Source organism: Fusarium falciforme, chromosome 12 (assembly GCF_026873545.1).
Source record: "Fusarium falciforme chromosome 12, complete sequence".
Taxonomy (NCBI): domain Eukaryota; kingdom Fungi; phylum Ascomycota; class Sordariomycetes; order Hypocreales; family Nectriaceae; genus Fusarium; species Fusarium falciforme.
This window is the reverse complement of record NC_070555.1, coordinates 1,986,509-2,012,353: the sequence shown is the minus strand read 5'-3', so window position 1 is coordinate 2,012,353 and position 25,845 is coordinate 1,986,509. Positions and strand designations below refer to the sequence as shown.

At 50.9% G+C, this 25,845-nt stretch overlaps 9 protein-coding genes across 9 annotated transcripts; 2 read left to right on the top strand and 7 right to left on the bottom strand.

The window, feature by feature from the left end:
* Positions 1–261: 261 nt before the first annotated feature.
* NCS54_01441400 (HET domain-containing protein) lies at positions 262–2,142 on the bottom strand (the record flags this gene model as incomplete). The annotated part of the gene is made up of 1 exon (XM_053159565.1): positions 262–2,142. The coding sequence occupies one exon, from the start codon at positions 2,140–2,142 to the stop codon at positions 262–264; it is 1,881 nt and encodes a 626-aa protein (XP_053015540.1).
* A 1,702-nt stretch (positions 2,143–3,844) lies between these two features.
* On the top strand, positions 3,845–5,523 carry NCS54_01441300 (MFS domain-containing protein; the record flags this gene model as incomplete). The annotated part of the gene is made up of 3 exons (XM_053159564.1): positions 3,845–4,644; positions 4,693–4,926; positions 4,980–5,523. The coding sequence occupies 3 exons, from the start codon at positions 3,845–3,847 to the stop codon at positions 5,521–5,523; spliced, it is 1,578 nt and encodes a 525-aa protein (XP_053015539.1).
* Positions 5,524–5,656: 133 nt separating this feature from the next.
* On the bottom strand, positions 5,657–6,520 carry NCS54_01441200 (Hypothetical protein; the record flags this gene model as incomplete). Its single annotated transcript, XM_053159563.1, has 1 exon — positions 5,657–6,520. The coding sequence occupies exon 1, from the start codon at positions 6,494–6,496 to the stop codon at positions 5,657–5,659; it is 840 nt and encodes a 279-aa protein (XP_053015538.1). The 5' UTR covers positions 6,497–6,520.
* Positions 6,521–7,102: 582 nt separating this feature from the next.
* NCS54_01441100 (Fungal-trans domain-containing protein) lies at positions 7,103–9,677 on the bottom strand (the record flags this gene model as incomplete). The annotated part of the gene is made up of 7 exons (XM_053159562.1): positions 7,103–7,192; positions 7,257–7,733; positions 7,783–8,200; positions 8,252–8,686; positions 8,736–9,115; positions 9,161–9,595; positions 9,669–9,677. 7 exons carry the CDS (start codon positions 9,675–9,677, stop codon positions 7,103–7,105), a joined length of 2,244 nt encoding a protein of 747 aa, XP_053015537.1.
* Positions 9,678–10,252: 575 nt separating this feature from the next.
* Positions 10,253–11,565, bottom strand: NCS54_01441000 (MR-MLE domain-containing protein; the record flags this gene model as incomplete). Its single annotated transcript, XM_053159561.1, has 4 exons — positions 11,366–11,565; positions 11,208–11,317; positions 11,051–11,162; positions 10,253–11,000 (listed from the first exon to the last, which is right to left on the bottom strand). Exons 1-4 carry the CDS (start codon positions 11,539–11,541, stop codon positions 10,253–10,255), a joined length of 1,146 nt encoding a protein of 381 aa, XP_053015536.1. The 5' UTR covers positions 11,542–11,565.
* Positions 11,566–12,408: 843 nt separating this feature from the next.
* On the bottom strand, positions 12,409–14,221 carry NCS54_01440900 (Hypothetical protein; the record flags this gene model as incomplete). Its single annotated transcript, XM_053159560.1, has 2 exons — positions 12,409–13,887; positions 13,937–14,221. The coding sequence occupies 2 exons, from the start codon at positions 14,219–14,221 to the stop codon at positions 12,409–12,411; spliced, it is 1,764 nt and encodes a 587-aa protein (XP_053015535.1).
* A 582-nt stretch (positions 14,222–14,803) lies between these two features.
* NCS54_01440800 (Hypothetical protein) lies at positions 14,804–17,367 on the bottom strand (the record flags this gene model as incomplete). Its single annotated transcript, XM_053159559.1, has 2 exons — positions 14,804–17,253; positions 17,295–17,367. The coding sequence occupies 2 exons, from the start codon at positions 17,365–17,367 to the stop codon at positions 14,804–14,806; spliced, it is 2,523 nt and encodes an 840-aa protein (XP_053015534.1).
* Positions 17,368–17,624: 257 nt separating this feature from the next.
* NCS54_01440700 (Glyco-hydro-63 domain-containing protein) lies at positions 17,625–23,159 on the bottom strand (the record flags this gene model as incomplete). The annotated part of the gene is made up of 12 exons (XM_053159558.1): positions 17,625–17,919; positions 17,976–20,269; positions 20,321–20,420; positions 20,470–20,587; positions 20,636–20,658; positions 20,707–20,722; positions 20,778–20,888; positions 21,273–22,619; positions 22,665–22,772; positions 22,824–22,831; positions 22,892–22,989; positions 23,040–23,159. 12 exons carry the CDS (start codon positions 23,157–23,159, stop codon positions 17,625–17,627), a joined length of 4,638 nt encoding a protein of 1,545 aa, XP_053015533.1.
* Positions 23,160–23,763: 604 nt separating this feature from the next.
* NCS54_01440600 (Epimerase domain-containing protein) lies at positions 23,764–24,696 on the top strand (the record flags this gene model as incomplete). The annotated part of the gene is made up of 1 exon (XM_053159557.1): positions 23,764–24,696. One exon carries the CDS (start codon positions 23,764–23,766, stop codon positions 24,694–24,696), a length of 933 nt encoding a protein of 310 aa, XP_053015532.1.
* Positions 24,697–25,845: the final 1,149 nt, after the last annotated feature.

Here is a 25,845-nt window from a genome sequence, read left to right as displayed (position 1 = left end):
TGATGCCATCCCTTCCTGTGTCACATGGCCAGGTTCGGCCACAAGGAAGGCAACGCATATTATCATTCATCATCATATATTTCATGCCGTGGATCGGCCCTGGCAGGTGTCAACAAGCATCCATATCTGTGTAGCAATTAAATGCATTATCTACAAGTTCCTTGTCCTCTAACATATCCAAAGTGGTCAAGCCATTAACAGGCCAGAGAAAGAAAGGGCATGTTGAATGTAGAATAATTCGCAAATGCGATCATTGTCTCGTTAAACCAAGTCCACCCACCGAACTTCATGCTTCGAGGGGCGTTTGTGATGAGCATCTACAAAAGACTGCCGGTACTCTTCGAGAGCATCCTCCGTGATATCAGTCCCCGGATACTTCCAGAGAGCAGCCTGACTCACGACACGAAAGGTCCCATCTTCCTGCTGTCTGAGTACAAAAGGTGTCGAGAGACCAGGGAAAACACAAACAGCATCTCCCACGACAGCGGTAACATCAGTTCTGGCCAGGTCCCCTGTGATACCGTTGTGCAGAACAAAAAGACCATGCCCGAGCATGGAAGTCTGCAAATCCCGGTCTCTTGCTAGTCCATCCGCTCCTTCTAGCTGTCGTCGAGAGTTGAAGTAGTTGCTGTACTCTTCAATTGGTTGGCTCTGGACCATGCACGAGTAGGCCATCAAGAAACTCTGCTCGATAGTAGGGTCTCTTTCAAGCCTCTGGACGGTAAAGATATCAGCAAGGTGATACCTAAACCACTGGAGCATTATGTCTAGTCTGGTGGTCTGCCTAATAGACGAAGCAGGCTGAATGATTGCTCTATCACAATCCAGAAAGACGGACGGCGCGATGGTCTCAGTTGTCGGGTCAGGTTGTACTGGACCAAAGACAGACACACATCTCCCGAGTAGAATTGCCGGCATTTTGAGCATCTTTTTATCTTCGGACAATGAAATGCAGGCTCCTGTTCTTTGACTGTTGTTGATCCTTGCGTTGAGCGTTTGTCTGAGATCTGGCGTCCAAGAGGGCACACCCTCAAGTCCGCCCACAGCACCAAGATTCAAGACTCGAGGATCCCTCGTCTCAGCAAGTATAAATGCCGTAAACCTATGATACAAATCTTCGAAGGGTTTCGTATAATCGGGAAATAATACCTCGGGTAATGGATTGCAGTCAAGCAGCCCAAGAAGTGCGTATATGTGGTCGTGAGGAACTGTCGCTTTCAACTCGGTAGATTCGCCAATGAGTTGGAGAATATCAAGCGCGCATTGCCTTTCATTATCTTCTCGGTTGGTTTGTTCCCGATGAAGCCTTGTGTTTAGGATCTTCCGGTAGATCTCCTCGACAGCTTTGAATCGGACAGGGCTTCGAGCCAAGAATGTGATGAGTAGTTGTCCATCTGTGGATGGGTCCATCAACCTAACCCAAGTCCTAAAGAAGATGTCGTAGCCGAAAATATGTGGCCCGCATAGGAGAATCGGTGGTTTCTGAGAGAGGACTGCTTCTTGAAGAATCCAGACACGTCGAAACCAAGGTCGTTGGCCAATGTTGATCAGTATCTGCCGCAGACGTTGAACTTCTTCTGCAGCTTCAGCACTTGTATAAGCACTTTCTCGAAAAGCGCTGATTTGTCCGTCTGCGAAGTTGCCGTCACTCGGAGAGTTGGCATGACCCCCAAATTGCTCGAGCCTCTCTGCCAACTCGCGTACAGCATCTTGCTCAACATCATCCACAGGGCCGAGCCAAGCCAAAACATGTTCGCATCTGCCATAGATCTCAGACATGCGTGGGACCTGAATAGCCTTCTCCTCGTGATTGGTCTGCTCAATGCAGATGGCATCGATCCAGATGAATGAGCCATTTGTGTCACCATCGCACCTCAAGAACTGCCGGCGGTATTCACGCAACGCGTCGTACAGATTTCTTGTAACCGCGAATGAGCACCCGTTGACTTCAATCAACGCCGGATTTTCTCGTGCGCCCCAAACATAGGACATCGCCCAGAACTTGGGTTTGCTGTCTAGTCTGACGTGAACAAGGTCGCAAGTGATGGGCTCTGAGTTCCCCGGCGCGACAGACAAAAGCCGAATCTCGTCGGGCAGTAGAGGCTCATAGTTGAAGAATGTTTCTTCGATTGATGAAGTCATTGGGGTCGGCGAAGGACGAGAGTTGACGTCGTTGGAAATGCTGGAAGGGCTGTGCAAGTCCTCAAGGCCAGGATTTGAACCCAGGTCACGTGACTCTTACCACATATTCAAGTTCAGCAGGTCAATAAGAGACTTGATATCCTACGACTCTACCCCTCTGTCATTGTTATTTTGAATTCTACTGCGAGGTAGAAACGAAATCATGTTGCGTCTTCGAGCCACCTTCATCATAGCCTGTCCAACTCGCCTGCAACGTTAAGCACGAAGGGCAAATAACGGTCGTTTCGAGATTTGTGCGATATGAAGCGCCGAGTAAACCTGCAGATATCTTTTGCGATCAAGAGGTAGTTGCATGTGTAAGCTGGCCAGGTGAAGCACAAGGCAGTACAGGACCGCGGGCAGAGTAGACAAGTGACCTTGCAATGGTTTTTGTTCCGAACGAGAGACGCCGAAAATTGTACGATTGGTGACAATCCAGGCACAAGATCGCTGTGCGAAAGTTGCGGTCGCTTACACAGCACGATAAGTTTGCTGTCACGGTATGATTGCCGAAGGGTGGCATATCTTGTCGTACCTATCTTTCGCCCAACCCGAGATATCTTTGAGTCACGTAACCGGAGCAGAGGAGGTTGTGGAGTTCGCGGATATTAATTATTATAAAGCTCACATTTTTTTCCTAATCCTTCTTCAACCTCGCCCCAAGACTGAAGCAGGCAGAGTTTCTTTAAGCTTCTCAGCTCAGAATCACCAGACAGAGTTGACAACCTAGCAACTCTATACTCATCATGCAATTTTCATCTCTCCTCCTGGCAACCTTCGCAGCGACTACCGAGGGCAGCTCATTCATCCTCGGAGACTTCATCATCTTGAACCCCGTCACCTTAAGCATTGACGCGCAGCCTCGAGTCTGGTTTAATTTCGGAGAAGGCGTCACACCTGACAGCAACATTCTGGAACTTGGCAAAATAACGGGAAACAGGGGCACTGGCCTACTCTGTGCTGAACAAGACTGCCCTCTCGGGTTCTCGGTGGGGGCTTGCACGGGATGGTTGAAGAGTGCTGATGGAGAGTCTGCAATCATCCACGCGATCGGACCGGGGTTCGATGTAGAGAATATGGTTTGTTTCAAGGACTATGGCTACAGTGCTGAGGGTATTGCGAAATCGGGGCGTGTCAAGAGTTTCTATCGTTGCAGTCTTGGATCTGAGGTGCAATGCACTTGAGCTGGTTCAACGGATTGGGAATGTGTCTGCTTGCTTTGGATGACACAAGAGAAAGTGAACTGGGGTTGTCCAAGCGACTTGAATCCAAACGAATGAAACGCGATCAACTATTATCACAAAAAGACTTCCATGTTTTCTGACACCTGCCACACCGCTGATCTCCCTTTCGAGTCTTGTCAGGGACACAATCTTCACTCTCTAGGCTTGAGTCACCGTTCCCCTGAAGCTTACTCTTGTGCCCGTCTTTTAGCTCCGACCCCGGGCCGCCTCGCCTCGGAGACAAAGGCTTGTCCCCACAATCCCGTTGACATTTTCTCCACCATGGAAGGGCGCGGTTTAGACATTGTTGAGCGCGAAGGAACAAGCAGGGCGCGATGAGTCAAGTGGGAGTCAGTGGCTTTCATGTATAATTACTGCCATTAAATAACTTAACGACCTTCTTGGCCATCTTTTTACTCAACACCAATTGACGAATCAACATGGCGACTCAAACGGAAACTCTGGCTTTATCGCCAATTCCACACCATGGCCTCGAGTCTGGAAGCGACACTCAATTGCCCAGCACCGATAGTGTCTCTGGATGTTCCGATATTGAGCAAGTCCGACCAGCCTCACGCTTTCGAAAGGCGGCCGTGACTTTTCAGCTTTCTGGTGTCAACTTTGCTTCCAGCGCTGCCAATGGTCTCATCGTTGTTGGTCTTCCTCGAATGACACAAGACCTTGATTTGCCTCAATCGCTTGCTTTTTGGCCCTCTTCTGTCCCTGGTTTGGCGACAGCGTCGACGCTGCTGATCGCTGGTGCTGTTGCCGATGTCATTGGTCCACGATCAGTAGACTTGCTTGGGTGCATCGCCAACGGCGCCCTCATGCTCGCGTGTGCATTCATTCAAAAGGGTGAGGAATTGGTTGTCCTGAGGGCACTACAAGGTGTCGCCCTTGCTCTGCACTTGTCCAGTTCTGTATCTCTCGTCACCAAGATCCTACCCCGCGGCCGGGGACGCAACTTTGCTTTTGCCTGTCTCGGACTGAGTCAACCACTCGGGTTCTCTTTCGGTCTCGTCATTGGTGGTATTTTGGTCGACACGATTGGATGGCGATCAGGATGGTATCTCTACGGAGGCATCACTCTGGTGCTGTCGGCTGTTGGCTTCTGGTCCTTGCCCAAGTCCGCTCCACTTGGGACTCTTCAGGATGTTATACACAGCCTGAAGACAAAGGTCGATTGGGTTGGTGCCTTGCTCGCCTCAGCCTTTATGGCCTTGATTTCTTATTTCCTCGCGTAAGTTAACACTCCTCAAGTTCTGATAACCGCTAATGAGCTTTGCAGCATCATCAGCACAGACGTTTACCGCATCAAGGAGCCTGCTAGTATCGTTATCCTCTGTCTCGGCGTTGTGGCTCTGCCTTTGTTCATCGGCTGGATGCATCGCCAGCACACATCAGGCCAACCGGCTCTTATCCCCAACTCGTTTTGGGAAAACTCTGCGTTTGCTAGTATTTGCGCAACCATCGCCTTGTCTTTTGGAGTGTTGACTTCTCTGGAACTCTTTGCCAGTCTCTTGTAAGTTTGCTTCCACTACGAAAATGGCGATTGATGACTGACTGTGACGGCAGCTTTCAAGAAGTCCAGCACCTGTCGGCCCTCCAAGCTGCTATCCGCATCCTTCCAAGCATCGTCGTCGGAGTCACTCTCAATTTCTCCACTGGCCTCTTTGTGCACAAGGTTCCAGCACTCTGGCTCGTTGTCACCACTTGTATCCTTTCTGCGGGCTCCCCCTTGCTCATGGCAACCATCCAGCCAAGCTGGTCTTACTGGACCAGCGCATTTTTCGCCCAACTCTTGATGCCATTCTCTGCCGACGTCCTTTTCACCGTCGGTCTAATTATCGTTACCGAGATGTTTCCCGATGATAAGCAATCAATCGCAGGTGCTGTCTTTAACACTGCGTCCCAGTTTGGAAACGCTTTTGGGTTGGCCGTCATGCAGGTCGTCTCTACTCTTGTAGCCAAGGACCATGACGGAATGAAGCCCTCTGAGGCTCTGTTGGAGGGATACAGGGCAAGCTTCTGGACCATGTTTGCGTTCATGATGGCATGCGTTGTAATTGCGGGAGCCGGGCTGCGAAAGACGGGCAAGATTGGGCTGAAGCAGGATTAAAAGTTGATCTGCATTTTGAAACAAAACCTAGAACCAGCGGACGTGAATGATAGACAAACAATACCAAAAAGGAGACAAGGATTACATAAAAACAAAAGAGGATAGAGGGAGATCAAATACAAAAGCCAATGCTTCAAAGATCCTTGCGCAGACTTTCGCCCTCCAACATCTTCATGAACCTCTTCTTCTCTTCCTCGTTCGGCTCATGCCACCATTCATCCGCCTTAATCTTTTCAAACCCCTTCTTCTCCCACTCCTTGACGCGCTTGGAGTTGATCTGATGCCACGGGACCCCTAGGTCTTTTGACACATGGTCCCTCAGAAAATCCATAAACTGGCCCGCTCTGCCGCCTGGGGCCTTGCCATCCACAAAGAAGCTCTCGATCATGGCTTTGTCTTCCTTTTCTTGCTTCTCGAGGTGTCTGGCCATACCGTTGACCATGCTCTTCTTGTTATAGGCTTTGGGCTTCATCCATTTGACGACCTTGTCGTAGTCGAGCTGGAAGCCTGCCGAGTCGTAGGTGGGCGAGCCTTTAGGTCCCTTCTTGTGACAGACGTAAAGATCGTGGAACATAGCGCTGGGGTCTGCCAATGCTTCATGTTCAAAATCTCTTGGTCGTGGCTTGGGGATATGGAACCGCTGCTTGAATTCCTCGGTGATTTCATGATCGCTAAGTCGCGGTCGCTTAACACGGCCCGGAGTGGGCCGCGGGTCCCGGAGCTTATCCCGATCGTAGTCAAATTCGAGATCCGGAGTTCTGAGACGCGGCTTCTGGGTTTGTTCCGATGAAGTTGATGCTTTGGCTTGAGAGGTACTGGTCCTCCTGGCCTTTGAGGTACTGTTCTTCCTGGCCTGCTTGGGCTTGGGCTCTGTTGCCAACTCTGTCTGGTCCGACGATCTCTTGCGGCCATGAGAGGTGGACGAGCTTGCCTGGTCGGCATCAGCTTTGGCGTCTGAGCTTCTGGTCCTCATCTTTGCTTGTGGTGATGAGAAGACGTATGTGACGGGCCAGAGGGTTGTTGTCGCGTCGTGAGGTCATAACTTGACGCGGCGGGCGATCACATCATCACATGACCACAACGCTAGTTTGAGACAGTATCGACGTCATTGGCTTCGCATTTATTGCTACCGAGGAATACACTGGTCCTGACAATCCAGCTCTAACATAGAGTAATGTAAGCGAGCCATTCTGTCCTCAATGAAGATCTAGCAATTTGCCTGCCGCCGTAATTTGTCGGTTAAATGGATTAAGAAATTGTGGTGCAATTTCTAAGCTGAAAATGAGCCGTCGGTTCACACTTGAGCAATTCGAGACATCGGAAAAGTGCCTAGCGGAAAAGACGATGCCGAGGGCATCTGCATAGAGCTTTTCCGGTATCACAACACCATGACAAGGCGGCCGCCGGAAAAACACCACTGGTGCGAGATTCCCCCCAGGTGACGTAGGTAGCTCTTAAATCCGACAACATCGATCAAGTAGCTTATCTCCACATGGAACACAAAGACCAATCTTGGCATACAGTCAAGGACTTGGGTGCATGCTTCTTGATATGAAACCCTTCAATGAACCAGAGAGCTTCAGGTATCTAACTGCTCACCCATCCCTAAATTCCATCCTCCCATGTGACCATCCAGGAAGGCCTCGATACCGCCAACACCTCCTGTGACCTGCATGTAAATACGTCAGTAACCTGTCAATCAAAAACCGTAGGATGACTTCAATCGCCCTTACCAGTGATTCAAACTGTCCCCATCCCGTCATCTGCACGATAGAGCTCCCCGGGCTATGTTCGGAAAACCCAAGGCCATCCTGTCCAGCCAAACCCAACTGACCGGTGATATCCTCAGCGCCGGGCGCAAAGCCGATGCCTTGGGGCCCAAGGTCAAGTATGTCTTGGTTCGTGTACGATCCTAGCAATCCCTCTTCTCCATTGCGCATGCTTGCGGAACCACTCGCGGCTCCCTGGCCGTGGGTTGAGCCTAGGTCGAGCAAGTTGGTATTGTGTCTCAGAAGCTCGACTCGCAGTTCCTGGAGAACAACACCATATCGTTGACCCAAAGAGCCAGGTATGGCGATTGAAGTTATCTGTGCTTGGCATTTGGTTGCAGCGTGGAATGCCGGGAGATACGTTTCCGGCGGTGCGTGTCGCTGTTGGATGGCGTAGACATACAACATGACGACAGCAGAAAAGGCGAAATAGTGGGAGAACTTGAGGCCAGTTAGTCGAGGAATATTTGATGGGGTTCATTTCACGCACCCAGAACGTGTTGTACAACAGCCCATTAGAGTGAAGGTCGTCGATCTTGGCCACGATATTCATGGCAGCCTCCAAACAGCCCTGAACGTGCTCATGCGTAAGCTCAGAGTTTTGACGACTTCGAGAATTTCTCGTCGTCCCCAGGTTAGCGAGGCTGGCAAAGTTGTTGAGCAAGAATGGGCGGTGGACTAAGATCTGCGCATGCCAGCACGCTAAGTTCAAGACATTGCGCTGCCGAAGAAATATAGGCTGAAACAAAGACGGATCGATACCATCTGTGTCAACGAGGTAAGAGATGCCGCTGTGCCAGTTGTCAATCTCCTTTGCGTACTTAGCGGCGAGCTTGTATTGGCTCTCCGTTGATGGCTGACGGATGCCATAGAGGTCCCTCAAGATCTTGGCCACGATCCGAGAAAGTCTAGATATGTCAGTCAGAAGAGAGCATTTATCAAAGGCTGCTGCTACTTACTTGATGTGCGCGATCGACCCTGACATGATGGACTGGGTCGTCCCCAGTGGCGAAGGTGCTGGTTGACCACGGGCAAGTCGATTGTCATCAACACAAAGAGGCAGTTCCTGATCAATATCATCATCGTGGAATGTCCGTGGTCGGCCCAGCGCTGCACTGAGATAGGTATCCAGGTTATAAGCACACCAGAACGTCCGCTTGCGACACTCTAGGTCGACATAATCTGGATGGCTGCTTGCATCGACGCGCGACTTTCTATGGATACCCAGAGCAAGCATCAAGTGAGCAGTAGTGCCAAATAGACTCCAGCAGTGGTTCAAACGCGAGTGTGATAGGAGATAAAGGCATTGTGCTAGACGTGCTTGGATACTAGTGAGTCGTATCGCACCCTTCTCGGCCGAGAGCTGGTCCTCGGCGGCGGAAAAGAAGCGGGCACTGCAAATGGTCAGCCACTATGATGGAGTTTCACTCGCACTGCTCTAACCTTGAAGATGGATCAACTGTCCCGGCTTTGGACTTGGGATAATTCTCAGCATGCGCAAAAACCATGAACAACAGAGCAGTTCTGCTTCTTGCATCTGTCTGATTGCGCATTCTCCCGTGGGTCTCGTAGAGTTCTTGTAGCCATGATTCAATCGTGGGACGGTGCAAGAACCGATGAGTAGCGGATGAGAACTCAAAGTATCTGCAGAGAAGAGCGTCTGCTTCAGATCTTGGAGGAAGGATCAGGAAGCGTGTGTCAAACTCTGGAAGTGGAAGATCGCCAAAGGTGAAGATTGAGCCGTCGGATGAGGATGCTGAGCGGTGCTGTTGAAGCTTCCTCTGAACCCTGAGTAAAAATGACGCGCCAGAAGCAGGGCCAACCTATAAAGGTGAGTAAGAAAGCATCAGTGGATGCATGAAACATACGTAGTGGCCTTGCCGATCAATGGGCGCCGGCTCTGGAGAGTTGCGAGATGACTGCGTCGACGCTCCACGCTCCGGCTTAGACGGTTCAAATGTCCTAGCCTCTATAGACACAGGACTCGGTATATGTTCCTCCATCTGAGGCGTCTCATTGGGCGGATCCGACCCTCTCAGCTGCTCCTCCGTGGCTCGGGGTGCATCACCCACGTGCTCTCCATATGCGTCTGTGTCCATCTCGATAGATGGAAGACGACCACGGCGGTAAGAGGCCGTGTACTTACAGTCAAGACGAAGGCGAAAGCAAAGAGCACATGGATACTTTCCCGAACACCGAGTCTTGCGTCTATGAGCGGTCAGCCAGTATCCATCAAGCGGGACGCATACGACGAGTCCAGGCTGAACTGGAGATCGGATCTGGCCGATATAAGTCGATCTCGGCTATCAAAGACCCATAGCCAAGTATAAGATACCCATTCTCAACATTTAAAGGAATGATAAAGGGGATGCTCACGCCTTGCATCGATCGCAAGCTCTGCTAGCTCTGCTCCTCACATGCGGATGTTTACGCCTCTTGTTAGGAGACTGACCGCGTCCATGACCATCTCCCTCATCTTGCTGGCTCATGCCAGTCATGCTGGAGCTGCTGCGTCTGGGGGCGGCGTCCATTGTCGAGCAGGTTTGAGGCGGGTTGGGTTCTCACGCGTCGACGGAAAAGGGAGCCGTCGGAAAATGGGACACACGGCGGAGTTCTTATCTTTGTATCCGGGGGTGGGGAAAAGTTTTGGAGCGGGGGTTGGCGTCTGGGGTTAGCGGCGATCATATCCTTGACTCGTGGAGGGGGTGTTGGGGGCAATGAGCTGGGCATGTCATTGTTCCTCGGTATTCGCTTTTCGGAAGAATGGCTGTTTGTTGGAGATGATGGGTGATCTAATGGCATGTGTCTATTGTCAGCTCTATGCAAGATAGGCGGCATTTGCAAGCCTCGAAACGTCTGTGTAACTAGGTGCGCATGAGAATTTCACCAAGCTCCCAGGCTTAATCTCCCTTTATTGCCATAGCGACCAAGTAACTTGGCCGTACGGCCTGCGCCCAAGTCTACCACTCTCTCCACTCGCCCCCCGGGCCAACAAACCCTGGGCTCACCCATGGCTCTGCATTCTTGCTAAGTTCACGGATCTTTTCCTCGTCAACTTCAATGCCCAAGCCAGGTCCCTTCATCAAGTCGATGTATCCATTCTCAATGTTCCAGATCTCAGGATTCTTGATGTAAGAGAGCAAATCATGTCCTCCCGTGTTGTAGTGAATCCCCAGACTCATCTCCTGAATCGCAAAGTTGGGCGTCGTAGCATCGACTTGGATGTTGGCCGCCAGAGCAATTGGCCCAAGAGGGCAGTGAGGCGCGATGGCAACATCGTAGGTCTCGGCCATGGCCGCAATTCGTCGCAATTCTGAGATGCCTCCTACGTGACAGATGTCTGGCTGCAGAACATCCACACATGCAGCTTCGAGGAAGGGCTTTACATCCCAACGACTATGCAGTCGCTCTCCAAGTGCAATGGGACAGGTAACAGTCTGCGAAAAGGCCTTGATGCCTTCAATGTGCTCGGATAAAAGAGGTTCTTCGATGAACATTGGCCGGTGGGGGGCAAGAAGTGCTGCCAATTGTCGTGCCATGGCCTTGTGTACACGACCATGAAAGTCGACTCCAGCGTCCATTCCAAGAGCCTTCACGGTCTTGACCCTTTCGACGCAGGCATCAAGGGCTGATGGTGAGTCTAACCAGCCCAGATCTTCTGTGCCGTTCATCTTGACAGCAGTGAAACCTTGCGCACGACGGGATAACCTGTCCAGAGTAAGTGTCTTTCTACTAATGTGAGAAGTGGGCAAACGAACGCTTCAGCTTCCACGTCTGATGGCCGATCTCCTCCGATCCAGGCGTAGACCTTGATCTTGTCTCTCACCTTTCCACCCAGAAGCTGGTAGATGGGAAGGTTGAGTTTGCGGGCTAAAAGTGTCAGTATACATATCGAATAACCTCGACACACCTTACCTTTAAGATCCCATAACGCAATGTCAATGCCAGCTAACGCGCTCATGAAGACCGGTCCACCTCTGTAGAAGCCCATGCGCCAAGATTTCTGCCAGATCTGCTCAATCTCGCTGCATTTGTCAGTTTTGCATCTTAAGAAGACTGTATGATTAACTTACTCGGCCTCCATGCCTGTATACTGCGAGATCCAAGCATCCAAGCACCCCTCGACAGCTTGCGTGTGCCCCTCAAGTGATGCCTCACCCCACCCCACATTGCCGGCATCGTCGGTGATCTTGACAAAGAGCCAGCGAGGAGGGACGCGGAAATATTCGATTGAAGCAATCTTTCCCATAGTGAATAATATTCGGACTGCGTATCCAAATAGGATTGAACCTGTTGAGCGATATAGGCAGTTTGAAATGGAGGGTAGGATCGACAAGAAGCTCAACCGAGCTGTTGCCGGCTCGGGTTAATTGCCCCCGGTCCGGTTCGGAGTTGGACATGCAGCTGTCTCCGCATGATGACGTGCCATTCGCAACGACACTCGGGCCGATCCAAGATAACAAATAGAGTGAATGAGATGGGTTGGTGCCTTATCGCGCAGGAACATGATAGTCAGGGCAGATAACACTACTGTGGGAGTCAAGACTCGCTTGGACGTTCCGTTTATTTTGGTTGACGCCACCAATTGCTTCTTTTCCCACACAAATTGATGAATATGCTTTAAAAGTCGACTTTGAACACAATAATCATTCTATGATCTTACACAGGATACAAATCCTGTACTTATTTTAGTGGGCAGGGCTTTGAATTAGCGATGCTGTAGGGTAGTCTCAGAACGAAGCATCAGGATATCCCTTCCCCCCACGGCTAGTTAGGTATGTAACTTGCATCCATGTTTCCCTTAGCTATGTAGGTCTTCGATAAAGGTGAAAGTTGGGTAGTAGGTCGAATAAAAGGCTCTTCATGATACTTTAAAAACAAGATGGAGTTATCATGTTCAGACCGCAGACACAAACTATCGCTATCTCGGACTTAAGAAGTATTGCTCGTCAAGAACCATAAGCAGAGCACATAATTGCTTCCATCAAGGTAGGAATCAAGCAAGACTTGCAGTGCTATCTCAAGTAGCCTTTAGAGGCTTTAGATCTTAGCACGTCAGATAGGGAATAGGGTTATCATAAAAGAGCCTGTATGTAACTCATATCTCTACCTTACATCAAGCAGAGCTAGCTTCCTTTATCAACTTGTCCATGACTGTTCCAGCGCCAAAGCGCTCAAACAAAGGTTTCAGAACACCAAGGCTCTGAATCATTGCGGCTCTTTCGGCGGGAGGAAAGGTCTGCAGCTGCCGAGTAATTGACACGGCCGTAATCTCGGGATAGTTGATGGCAACTAGGTACCCATTGGCATGGTAGCTCCGGAGCCCTTCCCGAAGGTGCACTCCGTACACACTGGTAACATCGCTTCGAGAGACATTGATAGAATTGATGACCTCCCGCTCGTACTTCTTCTCAGCGTTCAAGCGAAGTAGCACATGTCCAGACTTGAGCTGGCCAACTTCCAGCCAGGGATTCTCCTTACGGGCAGTGTGGGGATCGATAGAACGAAGGCCGGTTGTGGTGTAGAACGGGTGGCCAGCTGTGAAGAAAGGTGCTTCTCCGTTGAATCCGTACAATATGTCAGGGGACGGGTTCTCGACAACCTCGTCGCTGCGGGTGCCCCATTGCTTTGCCCCGTCGGCGCGGGTTAAGACCTGGTCGCCCTCGGTCAAGTTCTCAATCGCCTTCGATCCGTTTGATGTTTCAACCTTTGTGCCGGCGATGAAGCAACCCATAGATTGATTCCCAGACTCTGTTGTTTCCGTCGTGTTGTTCAGATTGATGTCGCCATTCATGTAGGGCTCATCCTGATGGTTCTTGTACCAATCTGCAAGGTCCTTGCCATGTGTGGCAAAATGGATTATGGTCATATTCGACCCTATAGATCCAGGAACCGTAAAAGTCTTGGTGCTGTCCAAGGTCTGAGCTGCGGCTGCCATGATGCCAGCACGCCAGAAATTGCCCGAGCTTTGGTCGTCGAGTGTGTTCATCCAGTGCTTCCAGAGCCTGTAGCTAACCGAGCTGTACTGGGAAACGTCTACGCCGGCGAAAATCGAGCCGTCAGTAATGCTGGTCGGCACTGGTTCAGGTTCCGCTGAAGCGTCTGCCGTGGGGAGTGTCATCAAACCCTCGTTTTGTACAGCTTGTGCGAAGTCCAGTAGCGTTGCATCGGCATTGCCAGTGGGCCCATAGATAGCACTAGGCGTATACGAGTTGAAAATAACTTCAGCCTGTAGTGCACTAAGGTAACTAAGGTTCGGAGCAGTTGGTGGAGTCAGGTTGCTCTGCCAGGCTCGAATAATGGTAAGGGCTGGAGACCTCTCCAATTTGGTGTCCAGTGCGAAGCCAGGACCTTTGATCAGATAGACGTAGACGAACAAGCACATCATTGCGTAGTAGTAGTCACCTTGGCCACGGAACGGGTCGAACTGCGGACTGACGAGAACGTTCTCAAAGGATGTCACAAAGGTGCTATCCTGTCTCAGCACCTGTAGTGGAAGCAGGCCATCTGCGTGGAGTTGACGGTTGATATGGTCACCGAAAACGCACGGCATGATGGTGTTGAACCATTCACCCGGGAGCTGTACTGCCACGTCCTGTCTGTTGTCAGCTGGATTCCACCAAAGTTTTTGAATCAGATCTTACGCGATTGGCAATGGAGCTGAAACCGTATTCCAACGAGCAGTCGGCGATCTGTGCAGCGATAGCCGCATTTCCCAACAATTCGATGGTGCCTGTCAGGTCCACACCATCGATTATACAAGACCCCGATGCCGGAGGCGCCTGGAAGTAGGTCTCGAGAGTTGACATTGAGGGTGTTGTGAGAAAGGCCGCCTGTAGCGACAAAACAACCTGGGTCTCGTCCAGCAAGGTCACACGGCCGAGAACGGCGAGGAGGTCCTGGACCTTGGTTGTGTATGAATCTGACATGATTGTGTTGATATTGGCAAGGGCTTAGCGGTACGGTTCACCGAATGGAGAGGGAAACGAAGAAGATGACGCTGGGCCTGGCGTTAGGTTTTATAGGCCTTAACTCAATAGCAAGAATAATTCATGTGTTTCGTCGAGTGGTCTAGATGAAAGGCGGGGTGGCTGGCTGAATCGACAATTTGATCCTGAGCACTGATACCGCTGGCTGTGTCAAGACAAAGTGGCGTTGAATAGTTGCTCATTAGAACGGTCCACACCTATCATCAAAGCCCAACCACGTTCTCCCCTGGGAGCATTCAAAGACAATAGTTGACAGGTAGTGGCGAGCGCGACGGGCCGAGACTCGATAGCGTGGTCCAAATCGGAAGCTAGCTGGGAGATCGAACAGCCGAGGCCTTCCTGTGTGGGCTCTCAGGCGAGCTCGACCTGACCCTAGTATCCTCCGCCTCCACTCACAGTCGCATTCATGCTCAACTATGGGATTATAAAAGGTCACATCACCTAGAATATTCTTCAAACTTCCACCAAGACTCTGTCATAGGCTTGTCAATGAATTAATATACGATATGGCAGCTAGCAACTTCAAAGGGGACTCAGAGTACTATCGAGACGGTTCCCCTCCTCCAGCCTTGCAAGGTCCCACTTGTGCTTCCCTATACACCACTGCTGATCACCATTCAAGATCTCACCGTACTCACACACAGCAACCTTGTGATCCCAAAATGTCCTTCTCAGTTCCTCAATCCTTGCCTGGTCCCTCTCCCTCCAGATCCAGACGCGCTGCAGAATCTCCACGTATAGCTTCGGACGCCGTGTCTTTTTGACTGAAACAAGAAGAGCTATCACTTTATCCTCTCTAACCTCTTCTCTCGAGGATATTATAGCCAAGCCATCCATGTTGGGCAGAGCTTCCGTCTTGTCGTCGCATGGCTGGACGCAGTACCATTCGAGCAAGAGGATATCGCAGGGAAACGCGAATTTCTGCTCCACCGGATCGTATATGCGATTCTCAGATGAGCGAAGGAGGAAGCCTGGGTATCGAACAAGCAGACCATTCAGGGTCAATTCAGCTGCAGTTGTATGGGTAAAGATGGGATCATCGTGGCCCACATTCTGCCCAACCATCCAAGTACAGGGAGCCCATCCAAAGCCCTCAACAGAGAGTCTTCTTCCGGGCACGAAGATGATTCCCGGCGGGATCGAGTTGGGGTAAGCATCGTAGAGCGACTCTAGAAAACATGTCATCCTCCTATCGAGGTTATCTCGACACGGACCTTCGGCTGCCTCGCCGCATCGCGGACCGCAAGAACCGTGATCAAAGTCATCAGGGAAGTCGACTTCGATCTCGAATAGAGTAGCCAAAGCCTGCGTCTCGTGAACTACATGGCTTGTCGTGCGCCACTGAACAGCCTCCCATACGGACGCAAGTAGTACGCTGTCATATATGGGCACGCCGTAGATCCTCTTCTGCCTCTGCCAGCCAAGCAGGCGGTCAAAGTACTTGCGAGCTTTTCCAGCCACCATCGAGTCTGCAAGGGTGTGGCTCGTAAAGAAGTTGCTCTCCAGTTGATCCATATCCACCAGTTCATTTTTGTCGAATCGAAAGATTAGCTTCTTGCTTAGATATGCCTCCTGCAGAGTCCATAGCCTTCCTATCCAGCGGCTTGTAAAGATCTTCATGGCGGTCTCTGCGTACGACTTGCCTACTTCCATCTTTGCCAGAGCCGAGTCGATAATCACCATAAAGTCCGCATTCGTGTAGGCGTGGTGCATGGTCATGATAGCCCGCTTTCGTTGAACGGGGTTGTTGACGGGGATCGTCAGCGTGTCGATCCAGAAGGGAAGCTCTGGATCTGGATCTTTTCGACGTAACAGATTTTGTGTGTCAAGAAACAATTTGTTAAAGAATTCGAGGACACATTTATGAATCTTGTTCTCGTTGGGGTTGCCGTATCCATCTGCCCACACATGAGAGATGATGGCATACCTCGTCCCGGGTTCAAACTCTAGAATCTCCATCTGCCCTGACGAGGGAGAGTACTTGACCAGTGGGACCTTGCCTCGTTCAATAACCTCGGCCAGTTTACTTTGGTCAGGTCCAACAAGGTCTTCATTGTCGTGGAGGTTGCAGGTGTCGCTGTGTGCCTGGTTATACCCCTTGCCACTAACATCCCAGCCCTGAGGGAAGATTTCCGGGGATTTTGAGCTGGCCGTCAGATGTAGAGCGTATAGTTGCGCTGTCGCATGGCCACCAAGTGAGCCGCTGAGCATCCGGACCGTATCTCGGTTCCACTGCTCTTTCATGGTCTTCAAAACTGCAGATGTCTGACCCCAGCCTCTGTTGCCGTCGATATGCCATCCTCGGATCCGAACCTCCTTCAGTTCCAATAGTAATCTGGTCGTATACCCTGTGAGCATCTCTCCCAAGACCATCAGCGATAGAGGAATATCTCTGTTCCCTGGATCGATATGTGTATCGACCACGTCGTCAACGGAGCATATCTCTGTTACCAGAGACCGAGCTTCAGTCAAGACAAGCTGGACTCGGGCTAGGCGGCTCGTTCGGCCGGTTGGAGTCTCCATTTCTCTTCTTCTCCATTCCTCAATCTGCCTGACCACCTTGTCTTTGTTGATGCGTCCCTTCGTCTTCAGGTGCTGGACAGAGCCGAGATCTTCTCCAAGAACCTCCTTCAGAAGCCCAAAGAAGAGCCACGTGCGCAAGAACGAGGCAATATCGCTTATTCGCCCCGCTTGGCCCGTACTGTCACGGAAGCTGTACCATGGTAGGATTCTGTCTTTCCACTCCTTTGCAAAATCGTGAAAGCCAAACTCGGCGTACTCGGGGTCGGGATGGCCGATGTCGCCAATCTCGTCCCAGTCAAGGGGGTTATCGACAGTGGACATTGGGAGGAGAGTGTAGGACAACCAATAACGTTCAGAAAGATGATCTCGTCCAAGCCTATGAGACCTACAATGGTGGCCGTCGTAATCGTTATCAAACCCGGTTTTGATGTTTGTCGAGTATTTGCTGCCTGACTGGGGCTTTGTTCTCGTCAAGCGGGGTCATGCTTACGGTGATGTTCTATTGGCTCCAGCTCTTGGGTGGGTTTGTGCATGGGTTCTACCGAGTTATTCAGCCTCACCATGGTCGTAAAGACTGTTATATCATCACTCATTTTTGGGAAGCCAACTGGCTCTCATAATTCGTAAACCATCAATACGGGCACTTATGTATTCATCCTGGGGTATTAACCCATCACAAAATGAGTATAATACGCATTGCTGGCAGAGTCGAGCATTAGTCTGTCTTAGGATTGACCACCAGAGGTCAAGTGGACAACGGGATAGAGATAGAGCTCGAAGTAGAAGTCTAATCAATACCCTCTTGGTTCCCCTTCTGTCATCATGTCTCGATCTCGTCCTTGATATCCAGGGGAGAGTCACCAATCTTGACCTTCTCGAGCTGCTCGGACACATACTTGGCCACAAGAGCATTGGCCTCGGCCTTCTTAGAATTATTAACCTCCATAGCTTCGTCTCCATCTTCTCTCTCTTCGGTGAAATACTGATCACTTTGAAAAGCTCGTGTAGACGATGACCGCGGGTGGCGGTATCTTGGCTTCCCAAACACCTCGTCAAAGTAAAGCTCCATGCCAACACTTGCTGTGCGAGGAGTTTGAGGCAAGCGACAAAGGAGTCTGTCATTTAAAGTTAGCTTTGAGGCTAAGACTCTCTACCGGGAGGAACTACTCACCCCGTGTCGTGGATTATCCTGGCGATGAGACTCGATGATCCGCAGTGATGATTAGCTCCCAGTCCCTGGCCTGTATCACCATCGAAGAACTCATAGAAAGACATATAGTCTTTCCAGTGCGGATCAAAGTCGCGTGTATCGTTTCCAGAGTTGATGGGGCGCCTGCCATCGTCTGATCTTGCAAACAAATGCTGAAGGCGATGTTGAAGCTCCTCGGTGACTTTGCCGAGATGCATGTAATCTCCTGATCCTGTTGGGCATTCAACTTGTAGCGAGTGGCCGTAGAAGAGATAAAAGCGCTGCAGAGACTCCATCAGTAGAAAGTTGATGGTCATCCAGATCGGGCCTCGCCAGTTGGTGTTGCCATCAGACTGGCCTGGCAGGTAGCCGACCTCGAACTTCTTCCCATTCGAGGTGACGCAGTAGGGGTTGTCCTTGTGATACCGCGAAAGGGAGCGGATGCCGTGATCCGAAAAGAACTCTTCTTCGTCCAAGAGTCTCTTGAGGATGCGCTCCAGTCGGTCTTTGCTGGCCAGGGCTAGCAGTAGTCTATTGCCTTGTCCACGTTTTCTTATACTAGCAATGTTTCTCTCGGCCAGATCTGAGCGGTTCTCGATAAACCAATCTAGTCTCTTCTTGAACCAAGGCACTTTGTTCGTCATCTCTGGCTCTAGAGTCAACGTAGCCAAGAGAGGGATAAGGCCAACAAGCGACCTGACACGCAGTTGGCGAGTCCTGCCACCACCCCAGGAAATCGCGTCGTAGTAGAAGCCGTCTTCGGTGTTCCAGAGGTCGCCCATGGCGTCACTGATGAGGATGAAGTGCTCAAAGAACTTGGCGGCAAGCCTCTCATAGTTTCGACGGTACTTGGCAAGCTCCAGAGCGATGTTGAGCATCGACAGGCAATAGAAGGCCATCCACGCGGTGCTATCCGCTTGCTGAAGAACAGCAGTTCCCCCCGTCGGTAAAGGCGCAGATCGATCAAAGGGCCCGATGTTATCTAGGCCAAGGAAGCCGCCTTCAAAGATATTCTTCCCTTCGGTATCCTTCCTATTAACCCACCAGGTGAAGTTTAGAAGAAGTTTCTGGAACACGTTCTCGAGGAACTCCAAGTCCTGGCGGCCATACATCTTCCGTTCTATCTTGAAGACACGGAACGCGGCCCAGGCGAGCACGGGAGGGTCGACTTCGTCAAAGTTGCAGTCATTCGAAGGAATTTGTCCGCTGGGCTGCATGTAATTCTCCCTGGTCAGTAGATCCAGCTGGTATCTGGCAAAGTCTGGATCCATCATTGCCATGACAACACCATCAAACGCAGAGTCCCAGGGATTTGTGAAGGGATATTCCCATGAGTCTCTCACTGATAAAACATGGTCCCAATGAATCTGCTTGCCCTGCTTGTTGTGGACGTTCTTCCGCGTGAAAGGAGGCGATGTTGGATCCCCTTTCGCCCATTGCTCCCAGTTGAAATGATAGTATTGTTTGGACCACAGAAGGCCGGCGAAGGCCTGACGCTGGATGTTTCGCAGATCATCAGACATCGGTAGCGGGCTGAGGCGATAATAAAACTCATCAGCTTCTTCCCTCCGACGCTCTATCACGTCGTCAAACAGTTCCTCATCCAGATATGTCAGAGCCTCGCGCATTAGTTTGAAGCGAACAACGGCGCACTCGCCGGGAGGGACACCTCCATCCTCATCAAATGCATACCAAGAAGCACACTTGGTTCCTGTTTGATTTGGGTTGATAGCATCAGCAGCCTTGTTGACAATATGCTTATGAAAGCCGTCCTTCACGTAGGGTGTTTTGTTGGTGCCGAGTCCAAGGGCATTCAAGTTGGTCTCGTTCTCGGTGAACAGAATCTTTGGCAATACATCATCTCCACTATCCCCGGTGCCAGGGGATGGAGCATGATTCAAGAAAAGTTCACCAAGTGATCTATGACGAACATGGACCGAATCTTGCCCGATCAGTTTGAGGGACGGTTTCTCTTCCAGGGTGTCAAGCTCATGACCCCAGGCCCATGTGTTGCGGAACCACGCTTGGGGAATGATATGGAGTGGTGCACGCTCGTAGCCACGATTCCAAGCGCAGACACGGAAGTGAAGGTCCTCAGGGTCGTCGTCGCCTTTAGCAACCTCGATGAAGATGTCCCAGTAGGCATCGTTTTCGAAGACGCCGGTGTCGAGCAAGGAATACTCCCCCTGATCCTTTGGACGCTGACTATTTTCAAGGATCTTGCGGTAGGGGAAGTCATTCTGAGGATACTTGTAGAGGTACTTCATGTAAGAATGCTATAGCCTAACCGTTAGAAAATGTATGCGGAAGGAGTAGCGTGGACAGACAGTAGGGACATTGTCTATGTGGAAATGGGCTTCTTTGATAGACTGGCCATGATTTCCCTCCTCGCTCGATATTCCGAAAAGTCGTTCTTTCAGGATTTCGCTGATACTTATTAGAGCCTGGGATATAAGGCTATTACTGAGGGTCTCACTCTTTGCCATTCCAAAAACTGAATGCGATGTTGAGCCAACCATGTGAGTCGCAAACACCAGCAATGCCGTCTTCCCCCCATCGATAGGCGCGCTTGCGAGCATCTCCATGAGTGAAGTCTTGCAGAACATTAGTCTTAATTGGAGAATAATCGTGATATTACCTACAAGTCCAGGGCTTGCCGTCGGTGCTTGTCATAGATTAGCACCTATTCTCTTGTCACTTGAGAGAGACGTACGAGTAATCTTCTCTAGCTGCCTTTCGTGTCAGTGATCATTTCTGTCTTGAGCTAGTATTTCTGGAGCTCACCTGTAGCCCATTGTCTCTCAGAAACGTAGGGCCCCCATTTCTTCCAGTATTTGGTACGATCGCGATCCTCCTTCAGCCTCTTTTCTTCTACCGTTAGGAATTCATGACCATCTATGAGAACCATTCTGTTAGAAAAATTCCTAACAGACTCTCGACCCCGAATAGAATGGTGGATCAGGCAAGCGGTTTGAGCAAAGATGATGCCCAACCCCTCAACTGCTGCAGCCTTACAGGAGGGGCAAGATAAAGACGGGGCGAGTTTCTCCGATGGTACAGTTAACGAAAGGCTGGATTATTAAGTAACACTAGTCCATATAGGTCTCAGTTTTATCTCGAAGTTATCTAGTGTTGATACTCCAGTCGATTATCAACCTCAATCACCGCCCTCTCTTCAGAAAATATCCGTGACTGCTCCTCTAGAAGCATCTTTCACCAGATGCGCGTACTTGGCAAGAGCCCCTCTCGTAACAGGCATCTCGAACGGCTTCAGGCAACCTAGACGCCTCTTGACCTCCTCGTCTGTAACGTGTGGCATGTCAATTCGATGAGATACTGCGTCGATGCAGATTACATCGTCATCCTCGACAATGGCGATAGGTCCTCTCTCAGCTGCTTCCGGGACGATATGTCCTACGATAAATCCATGGCTAGCACCGGAGTATCTCCCGTCTGTGATGAGGGCAACGTTCTTAAAGTTGCCGCCAATCAATGACCCTGACGCCCTTAGCTGCTCTGGCATACCGGGGCCGCCTTTGGGACCTTCATACCGCACGACCAAGACAATGTTCTCATCACGAGGCACCTGCCCTTTGTCAAGTGCGGTGCACAAGGCCTGCTCACCGTCGAATACTCGCGCCTTGCCAGTAAACTGAAGGCCTTGTTTCCCTGTGATCTTGGCCACAGCTCCTCCAGGGGCAATGTTCCCCCGTAAGATCTCTATGTGGCCTGTGGGTTTGATAGGAGCATCAAGAGATCGTATAATCTCCTGCCCTTGAGGAAGGGAGGGCCAGGATTCCACATTCTCTGCCAACGTCTGACCTGTTACAGTCAACGTGTCGCCGTGAAGAAGCCCTCCTGCGATCAACAGCTTGACAACTGACGGGATCCCTCCGATGTTGTATAGATCCTCCATGTTGTATCGTCCACTGGGCTGCATGTTGGCGATGTAGGGTGTTTTGTTGGAAGCCCGCTGAAAGTCGTCTAGCGTGAGGTCGACATTGGCCGTCTTGGCCATGGCAATAGTATGGAGGACTGAATTGGTGGATCCTCCAAGACACATCATAATGGTGAGAGCATTCTCAAAAGCCTTCCTGGTCAAGAGGTCGCTGGGTCTGATGTTCTTCTCAAGGCAGTTTCGGATAACCTTGCCCATAGAGCTGCATTCCCTCATCTTGGTCGGAGATTTGGCCGGTGAGGAGGAGGACCCTGGGACAGAAAGACCAAGAACTTCGATGACAACTGCAAGACTGTTGGCAGTGTACATTCCACCGCAGGCCCCCGGTCCTGGCACCGCGTTCTTCTCGACATCGCACATGAGCTCCTCGGGCGTGTAGTCGGATCTCTTGGCCCACTCGTTCATCCTGCCCAGAATGTATGCGCCTCGGACTTCGGATGAAGTGTTAATGTCGATCGGCCGTTGCAGAAGCTTACTGAAGCCTCCCCGCTGAGTACCACCGTATATTATCACAGAGGGGCGATTGTGCCTCGCGATTCCCATGACACAGCCAGGCATGTTCTTGTCGCAACCTGGGATCGCGATGCAAGCGTCATGGCTTTGGGCGCAGGTGACTGTTTCGATGCTGTCGGCGATAATTTCGCGGGACTGTAGCGAGAATCGCATTCCTGAAACCGTCAGCCATATGCTTTGTTGGTACCTCGCGTACTCACCGTTGTGGCCCATGGTGATACCATCTGATACACCAATTGTATTGTACTGCCAGGCGAGAAAGCCCTCCTTCATAACGGCTTCTTTGGCCACCTTTCCGATCTCGAGCACTTGATAGACATTAGTATTCCTGGCGGAAAGGCTAAGCAGAATAGACTTACAATGCATGCTAACAGAGGACTCGAGGTTAGCTAGGCTTCGTAGGCAGTAAATGGGTGGGATTGCTTACTTGCACGGATTCCCCTCCCACCACACCGAAGCAATTCCAACCTGCGGGCTGTTTTGCATGGTATGCTCGTCCGGCACTCCGGCAGCGTACAACATGGTCTCACAGCGTGTCAGCTATGGCGAGGATAACGAATTGACAGCATACTCACCTTGGCAGCGGGAAAGTCATGGTCATTGGTGATGTAGCTGGAATGTCGGTTCAATCGAAGTTTTCCGTCCTTCTCCGCATTGTCTGGGAGACTGGGAAAGTTGAGGTAGTGTCTTGACATGGCGGCAAGTTGCAATGAGGCTGGTAGGGTGCTTTCAAGATGAGATATCGGAATTAATCACGATTCTTGTATTATGGAATTGACCCAGATCAGAAAAGATGATTTGAAGTCAAGAATCTCAGTGCAATTTCTCTAGTGAGAAAGGCTCCTCAAAAGAAGTATCCGGACCTCGGCGCCCGAGACACTCGTCATGCGCGTGACCTTGCTTTATTCGACATTTGATATGTCTTTAAGATGCGTTTGAGCTAAATCGGCGTCCAAGATGCATTTTATCCGTTTAACCGCCTCGAAAAGAGTAATGTGATTGCATTGAATGCGTCCTTACTGGCTAGTAAGGGTCTTGTTTCTCCAACTGCATGCAGCTCGCTCTTTGCTGTACCGAGCCCTTCCCCGCGCCGGCTTCCCTTCGGTTCGGCAATCAATACCCGAGGAGGATCAAGCTCATGAGGAAAGGTTTGAGGATGTCTGTGGGCCGTGTAAGCCCCGATAGCACAACATGACACCCGGGGGTCTTACAAGATGTCGCTTGGACGCATAACATTGCGCCTCAAGCCATCCTTCTCTTTCACCGTTCCAGTCACCTTTTCAACTTCTCAACAAGAAAATGGGGAAACGCGTGATCGTTACCGGAGGCTCTGGCGTCGTCGGGCGCTGGGTGGTACAGTCTCTTTTAAGCCACGGTCACCAGGTTCTCAACCTTGACCAGAAACCACTCGACAATGAAGCCGTTCATACGATCAAATGCGATGTGGCCGACGCCGGCCAGGTGTTTAGCGCACTGAGCAGCAACTTTAAGCTCAAAGAACCACTTGATGCTGGACCGCCCTGTCCCCCAGATGCAGTTATTCACCTGGCCGGCTACCCCAGACCACTCTTGGCTCCTGACAGCGAGATCTTCCGCGCCAATGTCCTCGGGTTTCACAATGTTCTCGAAGCAGCTTGCAAGCTCGGCGTCCGCAAGATCATCCTGGCCAGCAGTGTTACCGTTTATGGCGTGACATATGCCCAAGGTGTCCGGCACTTTCCATCGTTTCCCATCGACGAATCCTTGAACCCGACTCCAACGGATCCGTATGCACTGTCGAAATTGGTCGGGGAGACAGTCGCAAAATCTCTTGCACTTCGATTCGGAGTGGACATTTACTGTCTGCGGATCGGGGCTGTCATTCAACCCCACGAATACGACCATCTCTTCCAAGACTACATCTACAACGCACCTGCATGGGCTGTGCACGGCTGGTCCTATACAGATGCCCGAGATTTGGGACAGATGGTGAATCGTGGTTTGGAGGTTGACGGCCTGGGATGGCAGGTCTTTAATGCCACCAATGACTCCATCACAAACATGACTCCTACGACCGAGTTTCTGCGCAGTCTCTACCCTAAAACACCCATTACAAGGAAGCTGGATGACTACGAAGCCCCAATGAGCAATAAGAAGATACGAGAGATGCTGGGTTTTGTCGAGGAGCATCCTTGGAGGAAATACTTTACCAGGTGGAGGGAAGTGACCGACAAGCAAGGGGAATGTAGCTAAGAAAACTGATAATGCCGATTCTCTCAACTTCGATCCCAATTATGGCGATTTGACAAAAGATAGCTTCTGGATGGGATTTCCCAACTGTGGTGGAATGCCTCAGGACTTCGCTGGAATTCCCCGGCCATGACCGAGTACCGATGCCACGGCAGCTCCTGGTCACCCTCCACAACCCCCTGACGAAGAGCCCCCTTGATCCGCAGACCCAGTGACGTAAAAGGTTAAGAGTGCGGGGATTTCCGCAAATACGGCTGACCTGATCACAGAGAAGTGTACAGAATCGCGAATATCCCACTTTTCAGTAAGCGTAAAATAGCCGATTGGGAATACAGACATGCTGGCTTCGCTGAAGAATACCCCGAAGTGAAATCAACGGAGGACCAACACCGCAGCCGCTGTCGAGTACCCTGAGCTGGTGACCTCGGGCACTTACTAAACGTTGGACCTGTATTGGGAACTTGGAGGCATCCCTTACCTTGGTTGACGCTGACTCCATAGCTAACATGGACGCAGAAACCTTGAATTGAACATCGTCCGCTTAGCTTTGCCGGAGCGGGGTTGTGTTTGGGATACATGCCAACTGCCTAAGCTGATCTTCTCGGGCCAGCTCAGCCCGGGACCGGCGAGCTCGCACAACAAACCCATCAGGCTCCATCTACTGCGTATCACGATGAATGCTCAAGTATATCAGAAGGAGAATCGATCGGACCTCGTCTATCATTCCTTATGTTTGCGGGTGGGCTTCGCAACTCGACCTTTAGCAATGCACAACACGCCTCTGAAACCTAGCCGTCGATGAAGGCCAGAAACATCAATACACTCCTCGGCCCTGTGACTTAGGAGTTGATCGAGCCGACCGAAGGCGAAACATCCGTTTTATATAATGAGAAGGTTACTACGACTGAGAGACAGCCAGCAGAAGGCACATGAGAGGCCACTTGATTCCCGTAGCTCAATAGTGAATGGAAACAATGTGGCAAGGTGTTGCGATGATGCTGTAAACAAATAACGAGACCCGGGCATCCTCAGCTACCACTTCCCTGGCTGTACCGAGAATGCCCTCACATCCAAGATAACTGGCCATCTACGTGGCATGATCCATCAAGACAGGACGCCAAGACGCTTCCAGCAGTTGTTAGTCAACCCGGC